The sequence below is a fragment of the Chinchilla lanigera genome, unplaced genomic scaffold (assembly GCF_000276665.1).
Source record: "Chinchilla lanigera isolate Chin_1 unplaced genomic scaffold, ChiLan1.0 scaffold00068, whole genome shotgun sequence".
Classification (NCBI taxonomy): domain Eukaryota; kingdom Metazoa; phylum Chordata; class Mammalia; order Rodentia; family Chinchillidae; genus Chinchilla; species Chinchilla lanigera.
In genome coordinates this window covers 7490494-7510674 of record NW_004955469.1, presented here as the reverse complement: position 1 = coordinate 7510674, position 20181 = coordinate 7490494, and the positions used below count along the sequence as shown (strand labels likewise).

General features: G+C 37.7%; 1 protein-coding gene across 20 annotated transcripts in view; it reads left to right on the top strand.

The window, feature by feature from the left end:
• Dtnb (dystrobrevin, beta) overlaps positions 1-20181 on the top strand; it is a 368991-nt gene that overhangs the window by 261093 nt on the left and 87717 nt on the right. For all 20 annotated transcript variants that reach the window (XM_013522584.1, XM_013522593.1, XM_013522592.1 and 17 more), the window contains one exon: positions 16428-16505. In XM_013522584.1, the coding sequence (XP_013378038.1) occupies positions 16428-16505 (78 nt within the window). The remainder of the gene's footprint in view (positions 1-16427; positions 16506-20181) is intronic.

Here is a 20181-nt window from a genome sequence, read left to right as displayed (position 1 = left end):
TGCCCAGCTCTTGTTTTGTTTTGATTCTAGTTATGCATGCAACCATTTATTTTTATGTTTAAATCTGTTTTGTTTGGTTTTGGCACTGGAGGATGAGCTCTCAGTATATAGTCAGTCTGTCACCTTGAACCTGAAGTCTCTAAAATACATCTAAAGATGATTCATAGTTCCCAGAGCACTGTGTCCCAGGGCCTCTGGGGGCATTTCAGCAGAGACTTTGATACATGTCTTAATGAAATGTTGTATAGTAACTTACCCCTGGCAAATTCCCTAATGTACTAGAGCATTTAAAATTGCTTTCAGAGTCTTTTGGCCCAGAAATTAAGTATCAAGACTGATTTAATAGGCTTAGTTGGCATGACGTATTTAGTACATGCAAGCAGGACTGCTGTTTCCAGGTGCTTAGGTATTCTCCCAGAGTCTTATTTAATCATCATGACTCTCTCAAGAAATTTTGCCATCTCAAATGTCCTTTCTGATGTTCCTGTTTGGATTTCCTGTCTGAACATTCATCTTATGTAAAATACAGGTCAGGTGAGCCATTGACCAACTGGCAATTGGAGTTTTAGCTAATGTGTTGTTTGAAGTATATTAGAATGATAAGTGGAATCATAAAATCTCAGATAGAAGAGACTTTCTCATTCTTGAAGGAATATTTGTTGAACACCTACCGTGTTCCCGTCATGGTTTTAGTGACACGGTATGGATACAGAAATACAAAAGTGAAACAAGCCGTTTGATCTCTGCTGTTGTGAAGCTTACAAGCTCTTGAGTGAAACCAGTCAAATAAACACTAATTATATGTACAGTAATTGCAAATTGTGTAAGTGCTTTAAAAGAAAACAGCAGGATACTATGAGAGAATATAGCACGGTCTTCTCATTTAAATTTGTAGTCAGGAACAGAGGTATCAAACATTCTTCTAAAAGCAGTGGAACAGAACTAGGCATGGTACATGCTCGTAATCCCTGCACTCTGGAGTGGAGTCAGAAGGATCATGAGTTCGAGACAGGCCTTAGCTGCAAACCAAGACACTGTCTCAAAGGAAAACAAAAAAGCAGTGAAACATCTCATTCATCTGAAATCTTAAGTGGGTAGAGGTGAAAGTTCTTGTTGAAAGAAGCTTGTGACCTTATGCCCCTGGTATGCCCTCTGCTCTCCACCTGGTTCCTCAAGTGCCTCTTGGCACCTCAGACTCCCGGGACAGGTGGTGTGAGGATCACTGCTGTAGGACCACCTTTCATGCTATAGACCAGTTAGCTGAGGCATAGAATGTTCACTGTCCAGTCACACAGGTCACATCAGCACTTAGTCCCAGAATTGGAGGAAGAACCCGGTTATACCAAACTTGTGTTCTGTCCACACTCTACACTGCCCTTTTTGCTGTTAATGCATTTTTATTATAGAATTATGGTCTTTCCATTACAGGTATTTGTAGTTTTTTTTTCTCTTCTGAAATTAATTTTACCCAGTATTCATAGAATGTGCCCTTCACAATCTGTACTGTAATTCTTGCATTCTAACGTGTATTCAATATATTATTTAGACTTTTACTTTAGATAATCACAGTATTTTATTAAAACTGACATTAGTTAACATTATATTAATACTAACTTTGGTACCTGATCTCTTGGTTTGGCTTTTTTCACCTCTTCATTTATGTAAGTAAATAATGAAATTCTTTCCTAGGCCCTTAAATGGTTTGTATGGGATTCATTTTGACTTCCTTAAATGCTTTGTATGGGATTCATTTTGACGTCATCTGTTTGTATTGTAAAGAGTTATACTGTATACTTTTTATCATTTTGTTTTGTTTTTGTTTTATTGTGGCAGAAAAGTTGAGGGCCCATGTTTGCTAGAGTAACCTGTTTTCCCAAGACACTTAGAAGCTATGAGAATTAAGATGGTTAGGAAACTGAGGATGTATTGTCTAGGTAGTGACTACCTGGAGGAAGATTTTTACCCTAATTTGAGAGACTTGCAAAGAATTGATTTGAGATAGAATGATGACATGAGAGTAATTATTATCATGAGAAATCAGGTGGATTTTAATAACAAAGAATGGTTCTGTGGATACTAGCAAAACAGTAGAAAATTCTGACAGTATTTAAGTGACAGGAACCAAATGAGGCTGAAGTGTGAGGGGCATGGAAACCGGGAACAGAGATTTCAGAGCTACTAACTAGGTGAAACAAACAAATAAATGAAGATGCAGAATTACTCTGAGGAGCAGGGACATTCTCATCATGTGGCTGTCCTGCCAAAGATGTCTCCCAGAGCCTGCTCAGCAGCTCATAGTTTGGCCCCTTTGTTTCATCTGCCGTCTGATGAGGTGCCTTTATAAATTAAGGAGCTCTTTGCATCAAGGCAAAAGATAGACAACTGTGTCCTATTCTTTTCACTGGGCTTGCATTCCCATTAACTTCTCTTTAGTCAAACAAAAAAATCAAGCCTTGCCATTCTTCAACTAGCTACCTCACTAGATGGCTTGGCAGAGATGATATTGCAGACTGCTTCTTATTGAACAGTTGGCGATTAGGAGAGGGACTTGCACAGAGGGGGATGCTCCTTAAAGTTCCCATCAGAATGGAACTACTGACTGGGCTAATTGAATTACTGATTTACAGCAACACTTGGATTTTGTTGCAGGTGAGTGTGTTTCATTTTTAAACTTCCAAACAGTGGTGTGTACCCTATGTGCTGCTTCTGCCAGCCTGTTATCCCCTGCATTTGACGGCTATAGGGACTTACTGGCAGAGTGCAGCCTGTAGTTTGTACCTACTCTTTCCCAAAACTTAATAGAAAAAAGATACTTCTTTGTGTGATTGCTGTTTTCTAAGAAACTAAAGCAGTGTATTATTGCCTTAGATGCCAGATCCATAGAGAAAGAAGCAGCATTTGCTGCAGAGCACAAAGGACTTGGTAGCTTTTTCTCCTGTGTATGTTGCTGCTGCTTACGCTGCTGAGCTGGTCATGTTGTTTGGGGCAAGATGCTAGGGCCTGGAACTTCTTGGGAATTACTGTTAAAGGGACATCCCACTGTATCTTTCCTGTCTGGTCAGCCTGTCCTCCATAGCAGTGTATTTATTTCCATTTTTGAAAACAGAATTCAGTAATGACAACATGAACAGATCTGGAATTCATGTTGATTCACATGTTATCACTGACCTCTATGAGCAGTGACTTGGTAAATAATATAGGTTTTATTAAATATGAGAGTAGACATCTGTATGAAGTAGCAACAACTTCTTAAGTTTAATGAACAGGAAGAATGGGGAAGGAGAGATTCATGGTGAAAGGCTTTTAAAATAAAACAGTGTATTTCTGTTGATTTAGGTATCTGTTTTATAAGACCTTTGATTGCTTTTTAAATATAATGATACTAAACTGAACAATGGTATTAAATAGTTATGGTAAAAAGCTTATGGTATCATAAGCTATGATAAACTGCTAGAAATAGAAGTTGAGGCAATGTGTCTGTTGATAGGGTTACTTTGTTTTGTTTTGTTTTTTACATTAGCAACTTAATTGCAACCTTTTTAGGGTAGTAGTTTGCTAGGAAAACTTTACATTTTTTTCTGTTGATTAATTATTATAAGTAACAGATCAAATACAATGCACTTCTAGACATCAGAAAAACAGCATTGTAAATATGCAACATGATATTTATGCCACATTTATAGTACCAGTGGTTATTTTTAACCTGGGAATTTTCCAAAAAGTAATTTGGCTCATTTATTTAAGCTCTTTCCTTTGACAAATAGCTATAAAACCTACTAGAAAATCGAAGGTAGTTTTCCAATATGTAGAGATAAATAGCAGAACATCACACTGTAACAAGCAGAAGATAATCCATACTTGTTTTAACTCTTACCTACAGACACAGTGTTCCTTGAGAGAATAATCCAATCATAGCAATAATCCAATCATAAGGAATCTTAGAATTTACTCTCTTTAATATTATACCAGAGGCACAGCCTTTCACCTGGGTAGTAGCATTATAGATCAGTGGAAATCCCATATGTTCTCTTTATGATAGTGAAATAAGTAAGCTGTTTTTCTTTGTTTTTTTGTTTTTTTTTTTTGTTGTTGTTTTTTTGTTTTTTTGGGTTTTTCTCCGGTACCAGGAACCGAACTCATGACCTTGCGCTTGCCAGGCAGGCGCTTTGCCGCTGAGCTAAATCCCCAGCCCTTGTTTTTCTTTGTAGATAATATATTATTTCCATTTGGAGGCCCATGAGTAGAACTGTAGAATATTAAATTTTGAAGGATACTGGCTAAGAATAGAGAAATAAACATTAAAGCACTGTGTAGCAGAAGTAAACACTAAAGCATTGCGCAGCAGAAATTCCAAAATGTTTGCATTCAGAACACTGCCATCTTTTGAAGAAGATAATCTTTAAATAAGTAAACATTTTCCATCAATTTGCTCTGCCACTTTCATGGAACAGTACCCTCTTCTCTGGAGACCAGGCCTATCCCAGCCCTACCCTTGTTGTCCAAGAGGACTACCTATTAAAGTTCCAGCCCTTCCCCCGCTTCCAAAGTGAGCAGATGACTCAAAGAAGGTCAGAGTTTTTCCTGGGTCTGATAGTGAAGCTATGAAATGTTAGGCAGAAACTTTTCTTGTTAAGCATAAAAAGCTGTAAACTCTGTGTAGACTGTTACCCAACAGTGAATGTCCTGGTGACATTCCATTATCCTGGAAACCAGCTGCATCCCTTTGTGAAGTTTGCTGTGAATTTAGTTATTACTCACTTATGATAGTTGCTAAATTCCTCCCTTTTTCCCTCTTAACTACCTCAGGTTAGGTTTGAAGCCAGTAGTGCTGAATTAGGGTAGTCTTTCTCAAACCAGAGAACATATTTTTACTGGGTTTTAGGCTGCCAAAGTCTCCTAGAAGTGGTTTCTAGGTTCTTTCCGTCCTGAGCAAAGAATTGGTCAAGACAAGCACAAACAGTAGCAAAGTTTTATTAAAGGTAGGGATAGGAACAGCTTTTAAAGAGCAAGTAGGGCCCAAGTATAAGTAGGAAAGAAGGTACACCCTACAGCATTAGAGTGTACCACCATAAGGGAACACAGTGGCAGAAACTCAATGTGGACTGCTCTTTCTGTATCACCCACTCCTCAGGCTGACATCTGGTCTAGGTCTCCTGTCAAAACCCTGCTCAAGTTCTCCTGAGAAGTCCATGTGCAGAGCTTTGGGGACTGTTCTACACATGTGTTCTGGGATTTTGTAATTAACAGGTCACAGCTACTTCCCCAGCCAGGTTCACCACATCCTAATCTCCTGTCTCACTGTTGTTCCCCTGAGAACTCGAATGTGTAAAATTAACTTGGATAATACAAAGATGCCTAAATTAGAATACAAAGAGGATGAAGTTGGCTCAGCAGCTTTAGAACCAGATGAAAAATGGGTTCCAATAGTGGTTCTCCCACATAGCCTTAAATATATTAATTATCCTTTTTGACCTTTATTTCTTTATTTATGAAATAGAAATACTGTAATCTCAGCACTCCAGAGGTTGAGGCAGGAAGATCCTTGTGAGCTCGAGGTCATCCTGGGCTACAAAGTGAGTTTAAAACGAGCCTGAACTACATAGTGAGAACCTGTCTCAAAAAGACAAAAAACAAAACAAAATAGAAATACTGGCCACAGATAGGAGTAAGAATTCAGATGCATATCTGAGGGACCTATTTGGCACTGATGCATTGCTGAAACCCTGCAAATGCCTGACATCACCCTTCCCCTCCAGCCTATCCCCAGGTTTCTGATAAAGAAATGTATGGAAAACTGTTAGTTAGCCTCACAGGATTTTTCATATTCTTTTGTTGTGCTGGCCTTTGATTATTATATCAAACAATAGTCTTTGTTATAAATGGTTTTAGTTACAAATGATCATTGTCAAGTGGTATTTGACCAAATTATAATACATTAAGCTAAACCTTCAGTATCTGCTGTTTCTGTGACTGCTGATTGTGAGGACTGATTGAGCTGTAAGTTTCTTGTGGACAGAAGTAGTCTTCAACTTGTTTTATTTTTTTTTCCCACAAAGCCTCTAATAGCACTAGGCACGAGTAAGCCATGGACTTTGTTTTTTATGTTAAGGCCCATGTTTATTTAAATAGAGTTTATAGTCATTCTTTGGTGGTACTGAAATTTCAGCTGTTTTCTAATACGAGAAGTAAGAAGCTGTAACCTTGGCAAATCTGTAAAGGAAGATGTTTCTGGATAGGTACCTAGAGCAGACCTGAAAGCAGGCGCTCGAAGCAGAACCACCTGCTGGAGAGATATGCTCCAGTGGTTTGCTCAGTAAAAATTGAGGTAGTCTATAGTGTGGGTTTTGCATTTGTTTTAAAGTATGATGAAATCTACTGCATGACAAAAGTATAATTCAAATGAATAAGGAAGATAATTTCAGAAATAATGCAAGTATCTAGGATTGAAGTCAAAATAACTCAGAAAAAAATTCAGTGAAAAAGCCAGGTGTGGTGGCGCACACCTGTAATCCCAGCACTTGGGAGGCTGAGGCAGGAGGATCATTGCAAGTTTGAGACTTGGCTACAAAATGAGTTCAAGGCCAGCCTGAACTGCATAGTGAGACCCTGTCTCAAAAAGACCAAAAAAAAAGTTTAGTGAGAGATTGAATGTATTAACTACATGGTTACTCCCTATGTAAATTATTCTTTTGAGGAATTTAAAAAATCGCATAAATTGAAAGCATTAAGGCATAATAAAATCATTTCCATTTCACACCAACAGAAATAATAGATCAAAAAATCTGCTACAGATGCCCAAGTGCATGTCTGGCAGACAGCATCCCAGCTGAAAGAGAATTGCAAGACTATAACCTTAACTTTAGCAACAGCAAAAAAATCTCTGGGGAATAGAACAAGTCAGTACACAATTTTGAAAGTGTAGAGTAGACGTAGGCATCTAGCAATCTGAATGGCTTCCTATAAGAGTCTGTCTATGTTGGGTCTGGTGGTACATACCTGTGATCTCAGGACTCGGGAGGCTGAGGCAGGAGGATTGCTGTAAGTTTGAGGCTAGCCTGGGCTACAGTAAGTTCAAGGGCAGCCTGAACTACATAGCAAGACCCTGTCTCAAACAAACAGACAAAGTTTGTCTAATGTACATGTACCGACTCGCCCAGATGAATGTATTCATTATATATTGCAAGCATAATTATAACACAAACATTATAAATTAATTCAACAACCATGAAATTTATAGATGAAAGGATAAACCACAATAGGAAAAAAAGTCAACTAAAGGTCTCAGAATGGATATCTTTAACAGGTGCCCGAGGTCTCACTTCTCTACCAGGCTTCTGAGTAGGATGCGTGCATTTCCTTCTTCTGTGACCTGCCCATAGTCTAGGTCAGTGATGGCAAATCTGTTAGAGCTTTCAGTGATACAAATAGCCTGCTGTGACGTGTGTGTTGTAGATTCATCACCATTGGTCTAGTTGATAGATTAAATGTATGTAAATTGTTAAACTGAGATTAGGGACCTAGGAGATCTTTTTAAACTATGATTAGATTTTAAAGTCATCTTAAAACGTTAGAAATATGTTTTAGGAGGAAACAATTTATTCTAGCTTATCTACTTTTTTCCTTGAGGTAACATAGAAGTTAAGAATGGGAACTTGCTAGGCATGGTGGTACATACCTATAATCGCAGCACTGTGGGAGGCTCACTCAGGAGAATCTCAAGTTGGAGCACAGCCTGGGCAGTTTATCAATTTAGGAATACCCTAGCTCAAAAAAGAGGCTCTGAGTGTAACTCATTTGTGAAGAGCCTGGGTTCAGTCCCCAGTACTGGAAAAAAAAATCTGGCAAGAACGGGGAAGTATTAAACAAGCAGAGAAAATTACCCATAATTCCATTTACCTTAACATTTGGCATATTTCCGTTAAATGTTTTGTTTTATGCTTATGTAGTTGAGACCAAGCTGTATATATATATTAATAATTGTATCTTATTTTGTAGGGTAATAGTGAAGACAAATAATATATTTAAAGGTCTAACCACAATATCTGTGACATTCAGTCATTTTAGCTATTAGTACAGCTATCTTGTCTTTACCTCTGTGTGTGGGAGGGGGGTGCAAGGGATGGAACTCAGGGCCTATTCCTACTAGGCAAGCATTCTACCATTGAGCAACACTCCCAGCCCTTGCCCTTCTTTTTACCTCCTACATGATAAGCATTTTTCCAACCAATTTACTTTCTTTCCAAGTACTTAAAATGTCTTTGTAGCTGGACATGGTAGTGCACACCTGTAAATCCCAGCACTCAGGAGGCTGAGGCAGGAGGATCATTGCAAGTTTGAGGCCAGCCTGGGCTACATAGTGAGTTTGAGGCCATCCTGGGCTACATAGTGAGTTTGAGGCCAGCCTGGGCTACATAGTGAGTTTGAGGCCAGCCTGGGCTACATAGTGAGTTTGAGGCCAGCCTGTACTACATAGTGAGACCCTATTTCCACAAAAAAAGTCTTTGTAAGTATTACTTTAATGACATCAAAATATCTCATGATCACAAATGTACCATGGTTTAGTTTTCATTTCCCCATGTTTGAACACTTGTGATACTTCCATAATGATCCTATTGTAAATACTAGTTTTCTGATTATTTGTTAATATAATTCTATCTTTGCATTTTTGATTAATTCCTTGGCATAGACTTCTAGAATAATCACTGTGTCACAGTGTTTGAGTATTTTTGATAAATATGTTGCAAATTTGGCTTCACTTTTTATATTCATTTACTAGTATTAAAATAAGGATTTATGTCAGAAAATCTTCAGTCTTGAGGGTTGCCATTTATTCATTCATTCATTCATTCATTCATTCATTCCTGTTGCTGGGAATCAAACCCAGAGCCTCTCATATGTTAGGCAAGTACTCTACCACTGAGCCCCAGTACCAGGATTGCCTTTTTTTAAAAAAATTATTATTTTTATAAGGTAAAATGGTTTGTAATTCTTAATATAAAATTTTTGGTTATATTATTTCTTTTTCAAACTGTGTTTTCAGTTTGCCATTTACCTAATTAAAATCTGATGATACTCAAATATTTTCAAACTTGACTTCACCTAGGTTTTATTCTACTTATAATTCCAGCTGCTTTGTAGACAGTTACCTGTATTATCAATGACACTTTAAACTCAGCTATTTCAGACTAAAATCTGATTCACCCTTACCTTCCTGCTCATGCTGCCTCGTTCTGTCACTCCAACTCCAAATCCTGCTTCCTACTTCTGTGTTGCTGATACTACTACCCATCCCAGCAAGATGAAAATCCTGTTATTCTTCATTCCCTAATTCCAGAAACTTAGTCAGGTACATCTTACCTGTCTTACCCCCACAGTATCTTTCCTTTTGTCTCTACCCCATCTTCACTGCCTCTCTCTACCCTTATCATTGGTCTGGACAGTTGCATCTATCTCACTCCCAACTTATGTTCCCTCCTTCTTCCAATCCATTCTGCATAATGATTTTTAACTGTGGGTGAGATTTAGAAAGACACCACTTTGCCCTCAAGATTCAGATCTACTAAGTTCAGAGTAGAGTTTAGGCATCTTATTTTATAAAAACATTCCCATATGATTTCTGTGCACACCTGTCATTTAAAACAAAAAAACAAAACTGCAAACTCCTAATGTAATCAAGAGGTTTAAATGGGCCTTTAAAAGTTATGATTTTTTTTTCAAGATAAGCTGTTTCTCCAGTTTTTTGTGCTGAGTGAAACCCACTATACCCAGCCCTGGCTCCAAGGAGGAGCCAACGTTCCCTGGGCCCATTTGCTGAGCCATAACCTGGCTGAATCTACATATGCATATTTCCTGGCTTTTGTCTGTAAAGTGAACTGTGTGCTTCGGGGCGGGGCAGACTAGCTGCCCTCCCAATTTGGCCAAATTGTGGAAAAACTCAATTTTTATATTTTGGGGGCTTTTCTCTTTTATTCTTGATAGCAGGCAGGCCAACAAAACTAGATCGTCAGGTCCTAGAATCAGGCCTTTGACCGCACACACCACCTATAGTTAGCACATCTGCTAAGTTGTCTTCAAAATCCAGCTATCGTCATATCATTGTTTTACCTAGAAACAGTCAGTGCTTCCCTGCTGCCTTCAATATAGAGTTCAGACTTCCTAGCTTGTAAGAGAACAAAGTTTCAGTTACATTCTGCCATCATCTGCCTTTCAGGATGTGTTTTCATATATCCCGCTTCAGGTCCCTTTAAGTCTAAACAAGTAAGTTAGACCTAGTGTGTCAGTCAATTGGATTTCTGTGCCTTTTTTCATACCATTTCTCTCTAGGGTAACTTAACTTTTCCCCTGTATCTGGAAAACTTCTCCTCAGCCCTCACCATTTCTTCACCTCCGAGCCTGCCCTGTGCAGGAGTAACTGCTCTGTACTTGCTCTGTGACTCCTCACCACTGTATTTGCTTTGCTGAACTCGTTGCTTGGCACTGTGATTATTTGTTTGCGTGTCTATCTCTACAACTGTATAGTTAGCACATTGAGAGAGTTTTTCTTGTCTTTTGTGAATATGCACCCAAAGAGTGTGCCTCTTAATCTTTGATTAAGAGGTAAATTTTCTCCAGGCCTTTTAAAAACTGCCTCTTGTGACTAGGAAATCTCCTGTCTTCTACCAGTATCACCATCTGCCTCTGTTTCCTCATTTTAAAAAAAAGCATTAACAGGAACCTCCCAAATTTCTAGACCAAGTGATGGATGGTAACCAGTTTGGTATCATGAAAGTCATTAGTGTCTAAAGACGCTTTACTGAGATCTTCATCAAAGAAGACATGGACCATCCAGTGGCTTGTTCAAACTATGCAGCTACTTTTTTTTTTTTTTTAAAATAACTACTTTATTGAAATAAAAGTTACATACCATACACTTTATAAACTTAAAGTATAAAATTCAGTAAGCACATTGACAAAGTTGTACAACTATGACCACGATCAAATTTGGATTATTTTTTCAATCCCGTGAGGAAACACTTTACCCACTAGCTATTCCTCCCCCTTAATTCTAGGCAACCACTGAGCTACTTCTTGTCTTCATAGATTTTCCTATTCTAGGGCTTTCTTTCTTTTCTTTCCATCCTTCCTTTCTCTTCCCTTTTCCTTTTCCTTTTCCTTTTCCTTTTTCTTTTTCTCTTTTTCTCTTTCTCTTTCTTTCTTTCTCTTTCTTTTTCTCTTTCTTTTTCTTTTTCTTTTTCTTTTTCTTTTCTTTCTATTCAAAATAGACTATGCTCATAGCAGCACTAAAGACCTTAACATATCCAAAGAAATGGAAATCTTGCTGAGTGGTCACTCACTTCATATTGGAGAGAAACTAGAAACCGACAGCAGAAACATACTAAGAATTCAAAAACCTCTTTTCCTCTTTTTTCTGTTAACTTTTCCATATAAGAGAAACCATGCATTATTCAAGATTGTGTATCTGATTTACTTCAGTTAGCATTCTGGTCTCAAGGTACATCTATTTTCCTATAAATGATTTGTTTGTCCTTCTTTATGGCAGAATAGTACTCCATTGTGCATAAATATCACATTTTCTTAATCCATTCATCTGTTGATGTGCATATAAGCAGTTTCAAATATTTGGATATTACGAATTGTGCTGCTATAAACATGGGTATACATATACCATTGTGATACGGTGTTTTTTAACTCTTTTGAGAGTACATTTAACAAGGGGAATAACTGAGTCAAATGAAATTTCTATTTTTAGTTTTTTGAGGAATATCTATACTGATTTGCATAGTAGTTGTATCAGTTTATACTACCACCACCAATGAAGGAGGTTCCTTTCTGTCCACAGGCTCACCAGTGTTTGTTTTTTGGGTTGTTTGGTTTTGTTTACCAGCATTTGTTATTTGTTGATTTCTTGATGGTAGCCATTTTTTCTGGAGTGAGAGGGAATCTTTCTATCTTTCTTTTTTTTTTGTCTATTTTTTTGAGACAGGGTCTCGCTGTGCAGTTCAAGCTGGCCTTGAGCTCACTTTATAGCTCAGGCTGGTCTAGAACTTGCAATGATCCTCCTGCCTCAACCTCCCTGAGTGCTGGGATTACATGGGTACATCACCACACCTGGCAAGATGGAATTTTAATGTTGTTTTAATTTGCATTTCTCAAATGGCCAGCGCTGTTGAACATTTTTTCATGTGTCTGTTGACCAGTTGTATTTACTCATCTGAGAAGGGTCTATTTTTTTTATTGGGTCTTTAAATTTTGGGAATCTAATATATCTTTTTTATATTCTAGATGTTAATCCTCTGAGGAGTAGCTAGGAAACATTTTTTCTCATTCTGTGGGTTGTCTCTTCACTTTTTCCTTTCCCTGTGCAAAAGGTTTTTAGTTTAATGTGATCCCATTTGTTGATTCTTGGTATTATGTTTTGTACAACCAGGGTTTTATTCAGAAAGTCTTTGCCTTTACCTAGTCTTTGAGAATTTTGCCTATTTTGTCTTCCAGAAGATTATTTTTGTGTTCCAGTGTTGAGATTTTTAATCCATTTTGATTTTAGCTTTTTGTATGGTGAGAGATATAGGTCTAAGTTAAAACTCTAGCATGTGGAAAGCCAGTTTTCCTAGCACCATTTGTTAAAGAGGCTGTCCTTCCCTCCAATAAAGGGCGTTGGCCCTTTTGTCAAAGAATGTGTAACTGAGTGTGTCAGGAGTTGTTTCTTTATCCTCTCTTCTATTGTATTGATCCATGAATCTGTTTTTTGCCAATACCATGCTGGGTTTTTTGTGTTCTTTTTTTTTTTTTTTTCTTGAGACAGGGTTTTTTTGTGTGTGTGTAATCCAGGCTGACCTGGAACTCATGGCGAGTCCTCCTGCCTCAGCCTCCTAAGTGCTGAAAATACAGGCATCCATGACCACACCTAGCTCCCATGCTGTTTTTACCACTGTAGCTTTATAGCATAACTTGAAGTCTTGAATTGTGATGCTCCTTGCCTTGCCCTCATCGCCCAGAATTGCTTTTGCTATTTTCGATCTCTACTGGTTCCATAGAATTTTAGGATTTTTTTCTCCAGCTCTGTAAGAAATGTTATTGGTATTTTGATTGGGATTGCATTAAATCTGTATAACAGTTTTGGAAGTATGGCCATTTAAACTATATTTGTTCTAACCTATCTAGGAAAAGGGAAATCTTTCCATGTTATGATAACCTCTTCAGTACCTTTTTTCAGAGTGTTGTAGTTTTCATTGTAGAGGTCTTTCATTTCCTTGGTTAGGTTAATTCCTAAGTATTTCCTGAGTTTGTTATTGATGTACTTGAATATTATTGGTATTTGAGTGTTGACTTTATAGCATGTTACACTGTTGAATTGGTTATTAATTCTCAGAGTCTTTTGGTAGAATTTTTAGGCTCTTCTATGTAGAAGATCATGTCATTTGCAAATAATAATAATTTAGCTGCTTCTTTCCCTAGCCATATCTCTTTTTTTCTCCTGTCTAGTTTCTCTAGCTAGTATTTTGAGAATTATCTTGAACAAAAGCAGTGATAGTAGATATCCTTCTTTTGTTCCTGAATTTAGAGGAAAAACTTTCAGTCTTTCTGTTAAGTATGATGTTGGCTGTTGGTTTGTCATAGATGGCCTTTTTCAGATTAAGTAAAGACCCTCTATTCCTATTTTCTTGAGGGTTTTTTTATATCATGAATAGATGCTGAATTTTATCAAATGCTTTTTCTGTATCTGTTGAGATGATCATATGGTTTTTCATCTGCTTTTAAATGTTAAAGATCAACAAAACTCACCTGAGGGTTGTGCTAATTTTACTGGTCAGAACTTGTACCATGAATATCTACTTCCCACCTATGTTGTATCTTTTCAGTTATGTCTTCAGTGAAGACTTTGGTTTTAAGCCCAAAGTCATTTTTGGTTTATTACTTCTAAGAATGCCTTGATGCCATTGGCTTTTCCAGTGAACTAAGGCTATGGTAGAACTCCTGTATTACAAGACCTTTTTTATTTGGTTGGTTTTGTTTTTGAGATAGGGTTCCACTGTGTAGATCAGGCTGGCCTTGAACTTATTATGGAACACAGGCTGGCCTCAAACTCATGGAGATCCTTCTACCAACTACTGGGATTACAGATGTGTGCTACCACGCCTGGGTCTTGAAGATCTGATTGATGTTTGTGAATATGTCTTTCTTGTTGGGCTGCAAATATATCCATATCTTTTTAGCAAAACATTTTAGAGATCCAAAAAGTGTGTGAATCTTGGGGACAGTTATAATGACTCTACTGACTATAATCATTCCATCTAGTTTTAATATTAGAGATGAGGTTTCTCTATACAGTATGTTGAACATGATATCTGCCAAGAGATAGAGATGATTATAAAAGACTTTTATGGCATCAGACCAAACAGTGCTGCAAATCATAAAATTTTTATCACAAGGATCCATGTTTAAGGAATTAAAATTTTTTTTCTATTGTTATTTTTCTTCTGAGAGTGTCAGAAAGGAAATTGACTGCAGTAGTATCTTTGATATTAAATTAGGCAATTGTGTTTGTTCTGAAAGCAATGTGAAAATATCCTTATCTTATTTTGGAAGTGGATTGCTAATAATAATATACTAAAGAAGTAAAGCCCATTCTATTCTAGAACTGGAATATTTCTAATGCCCTCAAGTGTGAAAAGCTGTTGTGCTGAATTTGGTACTTTAATAGTAACTGTCTCTTTGTTTTTGTTGAACAATTGATTTGAAAGAACCAGAGGCAAACATAAACTTAGGTAAAAGTAAGCTAATCTCTGGATTTTTTTCTATCATTAGTCAACCTAAAACAGTTAGTTGACTAATAAGCTTGAAAGTCTGTCTGGAAGATAGTCAAGTAAAGAAATGAAATTGAATTTTAACTTATAAAGGCATATTGTAGCTCTCAATGTCTTACTTGTCACCCAAAAAACAATGTAAAAACAACCATAAACATAGAACTGAGGCTTAAAAGTCAAGTGGCTTAAATATGTTCCCTGTAAATTACTGTTTTGGATCCTCTCTATTAAGTAGAAAATCATTTCAAAAGTTTTCTACTCAGCTATGAAATTGGCTTGGAGGGTATGGGGGGTGATGTACATAGGTAGACAAAAAGAGAAAAATCCTTCTTTAACCTCTAGGTCCTTTGGCTGTCCCTGAAACATTTCCTCTGAGCCTTTATTTGAATGTACTATGAAACCTGCAATATAGTTAAAGGTGACAATTCCTTAATAGTCACCATGTATTGCTAAGTGTAACCACTACTGAAATATTCTACACAATTAACTGTGCCCTCAAATGTAAGGGGAATTTAGCAGGTAAGTAAGAGAGAAGGACTTTTCAGCTTCATTTTCTTACTTGTAGTAGGCCATTCTCTTTGAGAAGTACTTTCAGTTTTGGAGAAGAAGTGGGAGATTTCCCAGGAGGAATACTTGGCAATAGTCTCACATGGCTGCAGATGCAAGACAGAAACCTTTTGTAGCTGACCCTGCTAAGAAAGGAGAACAATTGAAGGATAGGAAGGGCAAATGATTGAAGGATGGCAAGGCAAGCTAGTAGACTCGTTTTGATAAGTTTGGATTTATTTACTCAGGTCTCTCACAGAGGGGGGAAATAGGCTTTGAATCCAGAAAACCCCCAACTGAAGATGTTACCTAAAATGCTTACTTTCAAATTTAAATATGGATTATGTTACAAAAGACAGCATCCTAATTAGGGTGTGGATACAAAATTGGGATCTATTGCTAAGATTCTTGTAAAGGAGTAATAAAAGTTTGCTCCACAGGCTTATTTTTCAAATTGAATGTTTAATAACTTGTTTTGCTAAAAAGCTTGCAAACCAAATAGAAGAAAGGAAAATAGGGTCAGGCCAAATCTGCATCTCAAAGTTATGACCTTTGTGATACACAACAAATGCCAGACACTCACTAGTCTTATAGCTGAAATGTAGAGAAATTTAACCTTGAAGGGGAAAGAAAAGGGAAAAAATGTTGGTTGAAGACACAGCTGAAGGAATACATACAGGTACAAGGTAGACATTAATGGTGCAAATAACAGAGACTTACAAAACTGTAAAATTAGCACAACCATCAGATGGATTTCTTTAACATTTAAAATTAAGTAGGAAAACTTACATCCTTGTGTCCTAAAAAACAAAAGCCACTAAGGTTCCATCTCAGAGAAATGTCTTTATAATTTGTTGCTTCCCCTGGCCCCACAGCTCTGTGATTCTGTAACCTTGTGAGAGAGATCTTTTCTTGTTGGATTTACTTAGGTTTGAAGTATCAATTTGTTTTGCTTGCTCCCTTTGGGTGTCACTGTGCTTATTAGAAATGATAGATAGTCACTTTGCCTTTATCATTTACGTATTTCCTCTATCCATGCTGGTAATTATTAATATAGTACAAATGTATTTCTTTCAGTCCTCCTCGCCCTCTGACTAATATGAATGACACCATGGCTAGCCACATGTCCTCTGGAGTACCCACTCCCACCAAGAGGTATGTATATCCGGTACCTGGTCACTGATTTGCTGTGGGTCCTGGCCACAGCACAGGTCCTGGCCACTGATTTGCTGTGGGTCGTTTCAGAAACAAAGCCCAAGAAGCAGAGGATTCCAAGGGCAGATAGGACTGGCATTCTTTCCCCCTTTGGCTGTCTTATAATATTTTCTGGTTTTTTCCTCCTTTTTCCCCAAACTGATCCATACATGCAGCAGTTGAAATTTGGCTGAGTAGTGCCCTCAGGTAGAAGCTTCATTGTGAGGAGCAGCAAACATGGTGTTAAAGCAGATCAGGCATGCTTGAGATCATTTATTAACATTAAACAATATTTTAATAATGTGAATTTCAACAATTTTGTAGGGTCGGGGATATAGCTCAGTGCCACAAGCGCCTGCCTGGCAAGCACAAGGTCCTGAATTCAATTCCCAGTACCAAAAAAAAAAAATTTAGGTTCAACAATTTTGTATTTCAGGGGCTGGGGATTTAGCTCAGCGGCAAAGCGCCTGCCTGGCAAGCGCAAGGTCGTGAGTTCAGTTCCCGGTACCGGAGAAAAACCAAAAAAACCAAAAAAAAAAAAATTTTGTATTTGATTTCTTTGAGTGTTAAAGATTATTTCTGCTTCTGATTAGACTATGTACACTGAATTAATTCCTTATAAAATATCCTCCTCAATCATTCCATATATGATTCATATTCATTTAAGTTGAGAAGCATAAATCCTCTCTTTTAGTTATACAAAAATTGGCTTTAGGGTCCTTCAAGGAACGAGAGCTCTATGCTCCTGTTTCCTTTTTATATAACTTCCTCCAAAATTCTCTTAGGCAGGACTTAAAAGATAGCATCCTTTCTATTTGATGTAAGTTGTTCTATGACCAGAGCAATGCAGAAAATCCCTTACGGGCACAACCATTAAAGAATTCTAGCAGTCATCACTCAAAAAGAAAAAAAACACAAAGATATCCCAACCCACTCAGCACATCCTTCCTGAAAAAAAAAAAACCACTTTGTACCATATGTACTGATTGCCTTTGATTAAGTCAACCATAGAAATGTCATCTGCTTAATAATAATTGGACTCAGTGTATAATACTTGAGGCCAACAATGTTTGTTCCCATTGGCTGACATTCCTAGAGCAACATTTCTCAAACCTAACTAATGAGAAGAATTTTCCAGGGCACTTGTTAAAAGTGCACTTTTGTGGGACCACATCAGATCCAATGAGGATTTATAAGGCTTCTTAGGGACTGAATAAGTCAGAGTGGCCTGATGATACAGCCTTATTCTCATGGAGACTCAGGACCCCGACCAGGTAAGGGCACCTGCCTACAGTCTAGCAGAGAGACAACTGAGCCACATTTCAGGCAGAGTAGTGTATGTGTTGGAGCACAGGCATTGGACCCTGGATCTTGCCTTACCTTGAACATGTTTCGTTTCTTCAGTTTTTTAAATCTCTAAAATGGGGCAATAATAATATCTACCTTGTGGGATTTATGTGAGGATTTTAATATACTGTCTTTATTAGTTTGGAAGTAATGAATGACTAATGAAGCAGAGATGGGCTATAACTCAGGAGTAATGCCCTCATAAGGAGAGACAGAAAGTATGTGGCAAAATACTCACTAGTGAGACCCTTATCTGCGTGGATATCCTACCCAGATATGACTAGCACCTGCTGACCTTAGTCTTGAGTTTTCGTGTAATACACATTTGACATTGAGACCCAGATTCTGAGTCAAGGATGTTTCTGTTTCAAAACCAGGAAGACAAAGTAGATTATTGGAAAAATTAGACTTGTAGATTTTATATTAATTTTAGGAAGACCATCTATTAAGTAGGAGTTCGTCTGAGTTCTCCTTTAATAGTTTCATTCCTCTAGACCAAGAATAAGGTGCATGACATTGAGGAACCCCAGCTGAGAATGGCTGGTAGGGGGTGTGTGCCTTTCTGGCAGTATTTTATCTTTGAAGAAGATTAACAGAAAAGACTCAGGAGGCATAATAACCACAACCACCTTTGTAGAAGACTAACCTTAGACTTGCTGTATTAGGCCCAAGCCTTAATTATAAGTGGCCAGCTACTTGTCAGTTCCAAAATAATATCTTGCCTTTTTAAAAGGTGTTTCAGACAATATAGTATAGTCTGGATTAGGACTTTATTTAGAGTCAGCATTTCAGCTAGCAGCTTGTTCTGAGCTGGCTGCCACAGATTACCTAGGGCTACCAGCAGACCAAGAGCACCCAGAATGTAGACCGGAAAGGACAGTTGAGCTCTGCAACTTATTATGAAGCACAGTTACTTGAATAGAGACTACATGAAAACAAGATGTCCATATCCTGCCGTCATGGCCCTCAAAATCTTAGGAGATTTCATTTATATCTAGTATGAGATTATCTTCTACCACAAGGACAATAATTGCATAATTCATAGACTTGACTTTTCATGGCTCCAGTAACCAAGTAGTATAAATTTCTAGATTGTGTTCTTTTTACCTCCTCAAGGGCTTATCAGCTTTTCTTCCATGCTCTGAGTGTAATCAGACCTGTGTTGCCAGTCTGTGAAACCCAGAAGCTTAACATAGCTTTTTAGCCATGGGACCTACAGCTGCTGAAGCAGAACTCTTCAAGGGGAGGGAGCTGCTCTCTAGAAATAAGAGGCCTGTTTTAGAACTCATTGTAAGGCGTAAATTGTAGAATCAGACAGGAATGTGCACAGTGGATAAACTGCAGGGAATTTGGAGGGGCTGAGGGACATGGAGCTCCAGCCCAAGCCTCCTGCATGCTACACCAATACTGTACCTCTGAACTACATTCCTAGATCAAAATGCAGGGAAATTTTAAGCACTCTAGTGTCTAGCTATTATAATAGGCAGTGCATGTGCAAAGGGTGATGTCTATAGTTGCTAAAAATAATGCTGTATTAGTCCAAAGAAAAAATGTGGAAGACTCACATTTACAGAAGACTTTACAAATGGTAAACAAGGTGATCATATAAATTACATGTCTGAGAGGCTCTACTGTAAGGAATTCCTCTATAATACTCTTTAAATATCTTCTTTTTTTGGTATTTCTATTACTGAAAAAAACTAGGGTTTTTGTTTTTGTTTTGTTGGATGCTAGAGTGGCTAACTGAAACCTCCAGGGACACCTTCTTTTTTACCTGAGAGATTATTTCTAATCTGATTTTTTTCTATAGCCTCATCTATCTGTTTTTTTTTTTTTTTTATTTTTTACTTCTGCTGCTATCATTTCACAAAGTTCAGATGGGTAGATTCTGGTTTCCTCTATCTCATTGTCCTCTGGACTTGTCCTAAGTGGGCCAAAGGTCTGGGGTTGCATTTTCCTTCTGTATGATGTCATTTTCTATTTTTTAATTTTAATTTGTTTTCTCTGTTGATGCCTGTAAGTTGCTTATGGTAGATAGCTTTATCACTAGTATTAAGACTTCCCTAGGAAATGTCCATTCCTCAGGGATGTCTTCAATGTGTAGCTGGCTCTTGGTCTTTATGTCTGTCCCAAGATCCTACCTTCCCAATTTATTGGGGATGAGCAGTTGCTATTTGCCTCAGCACCCAGTTCTTTGGTACTGGACTGTGGTGATTTTTATGAACCCAGACAATCACAGTGCTGTCAGAAAAGGAAGACCAATTGATTACAACAGGTATGACAACCTGGC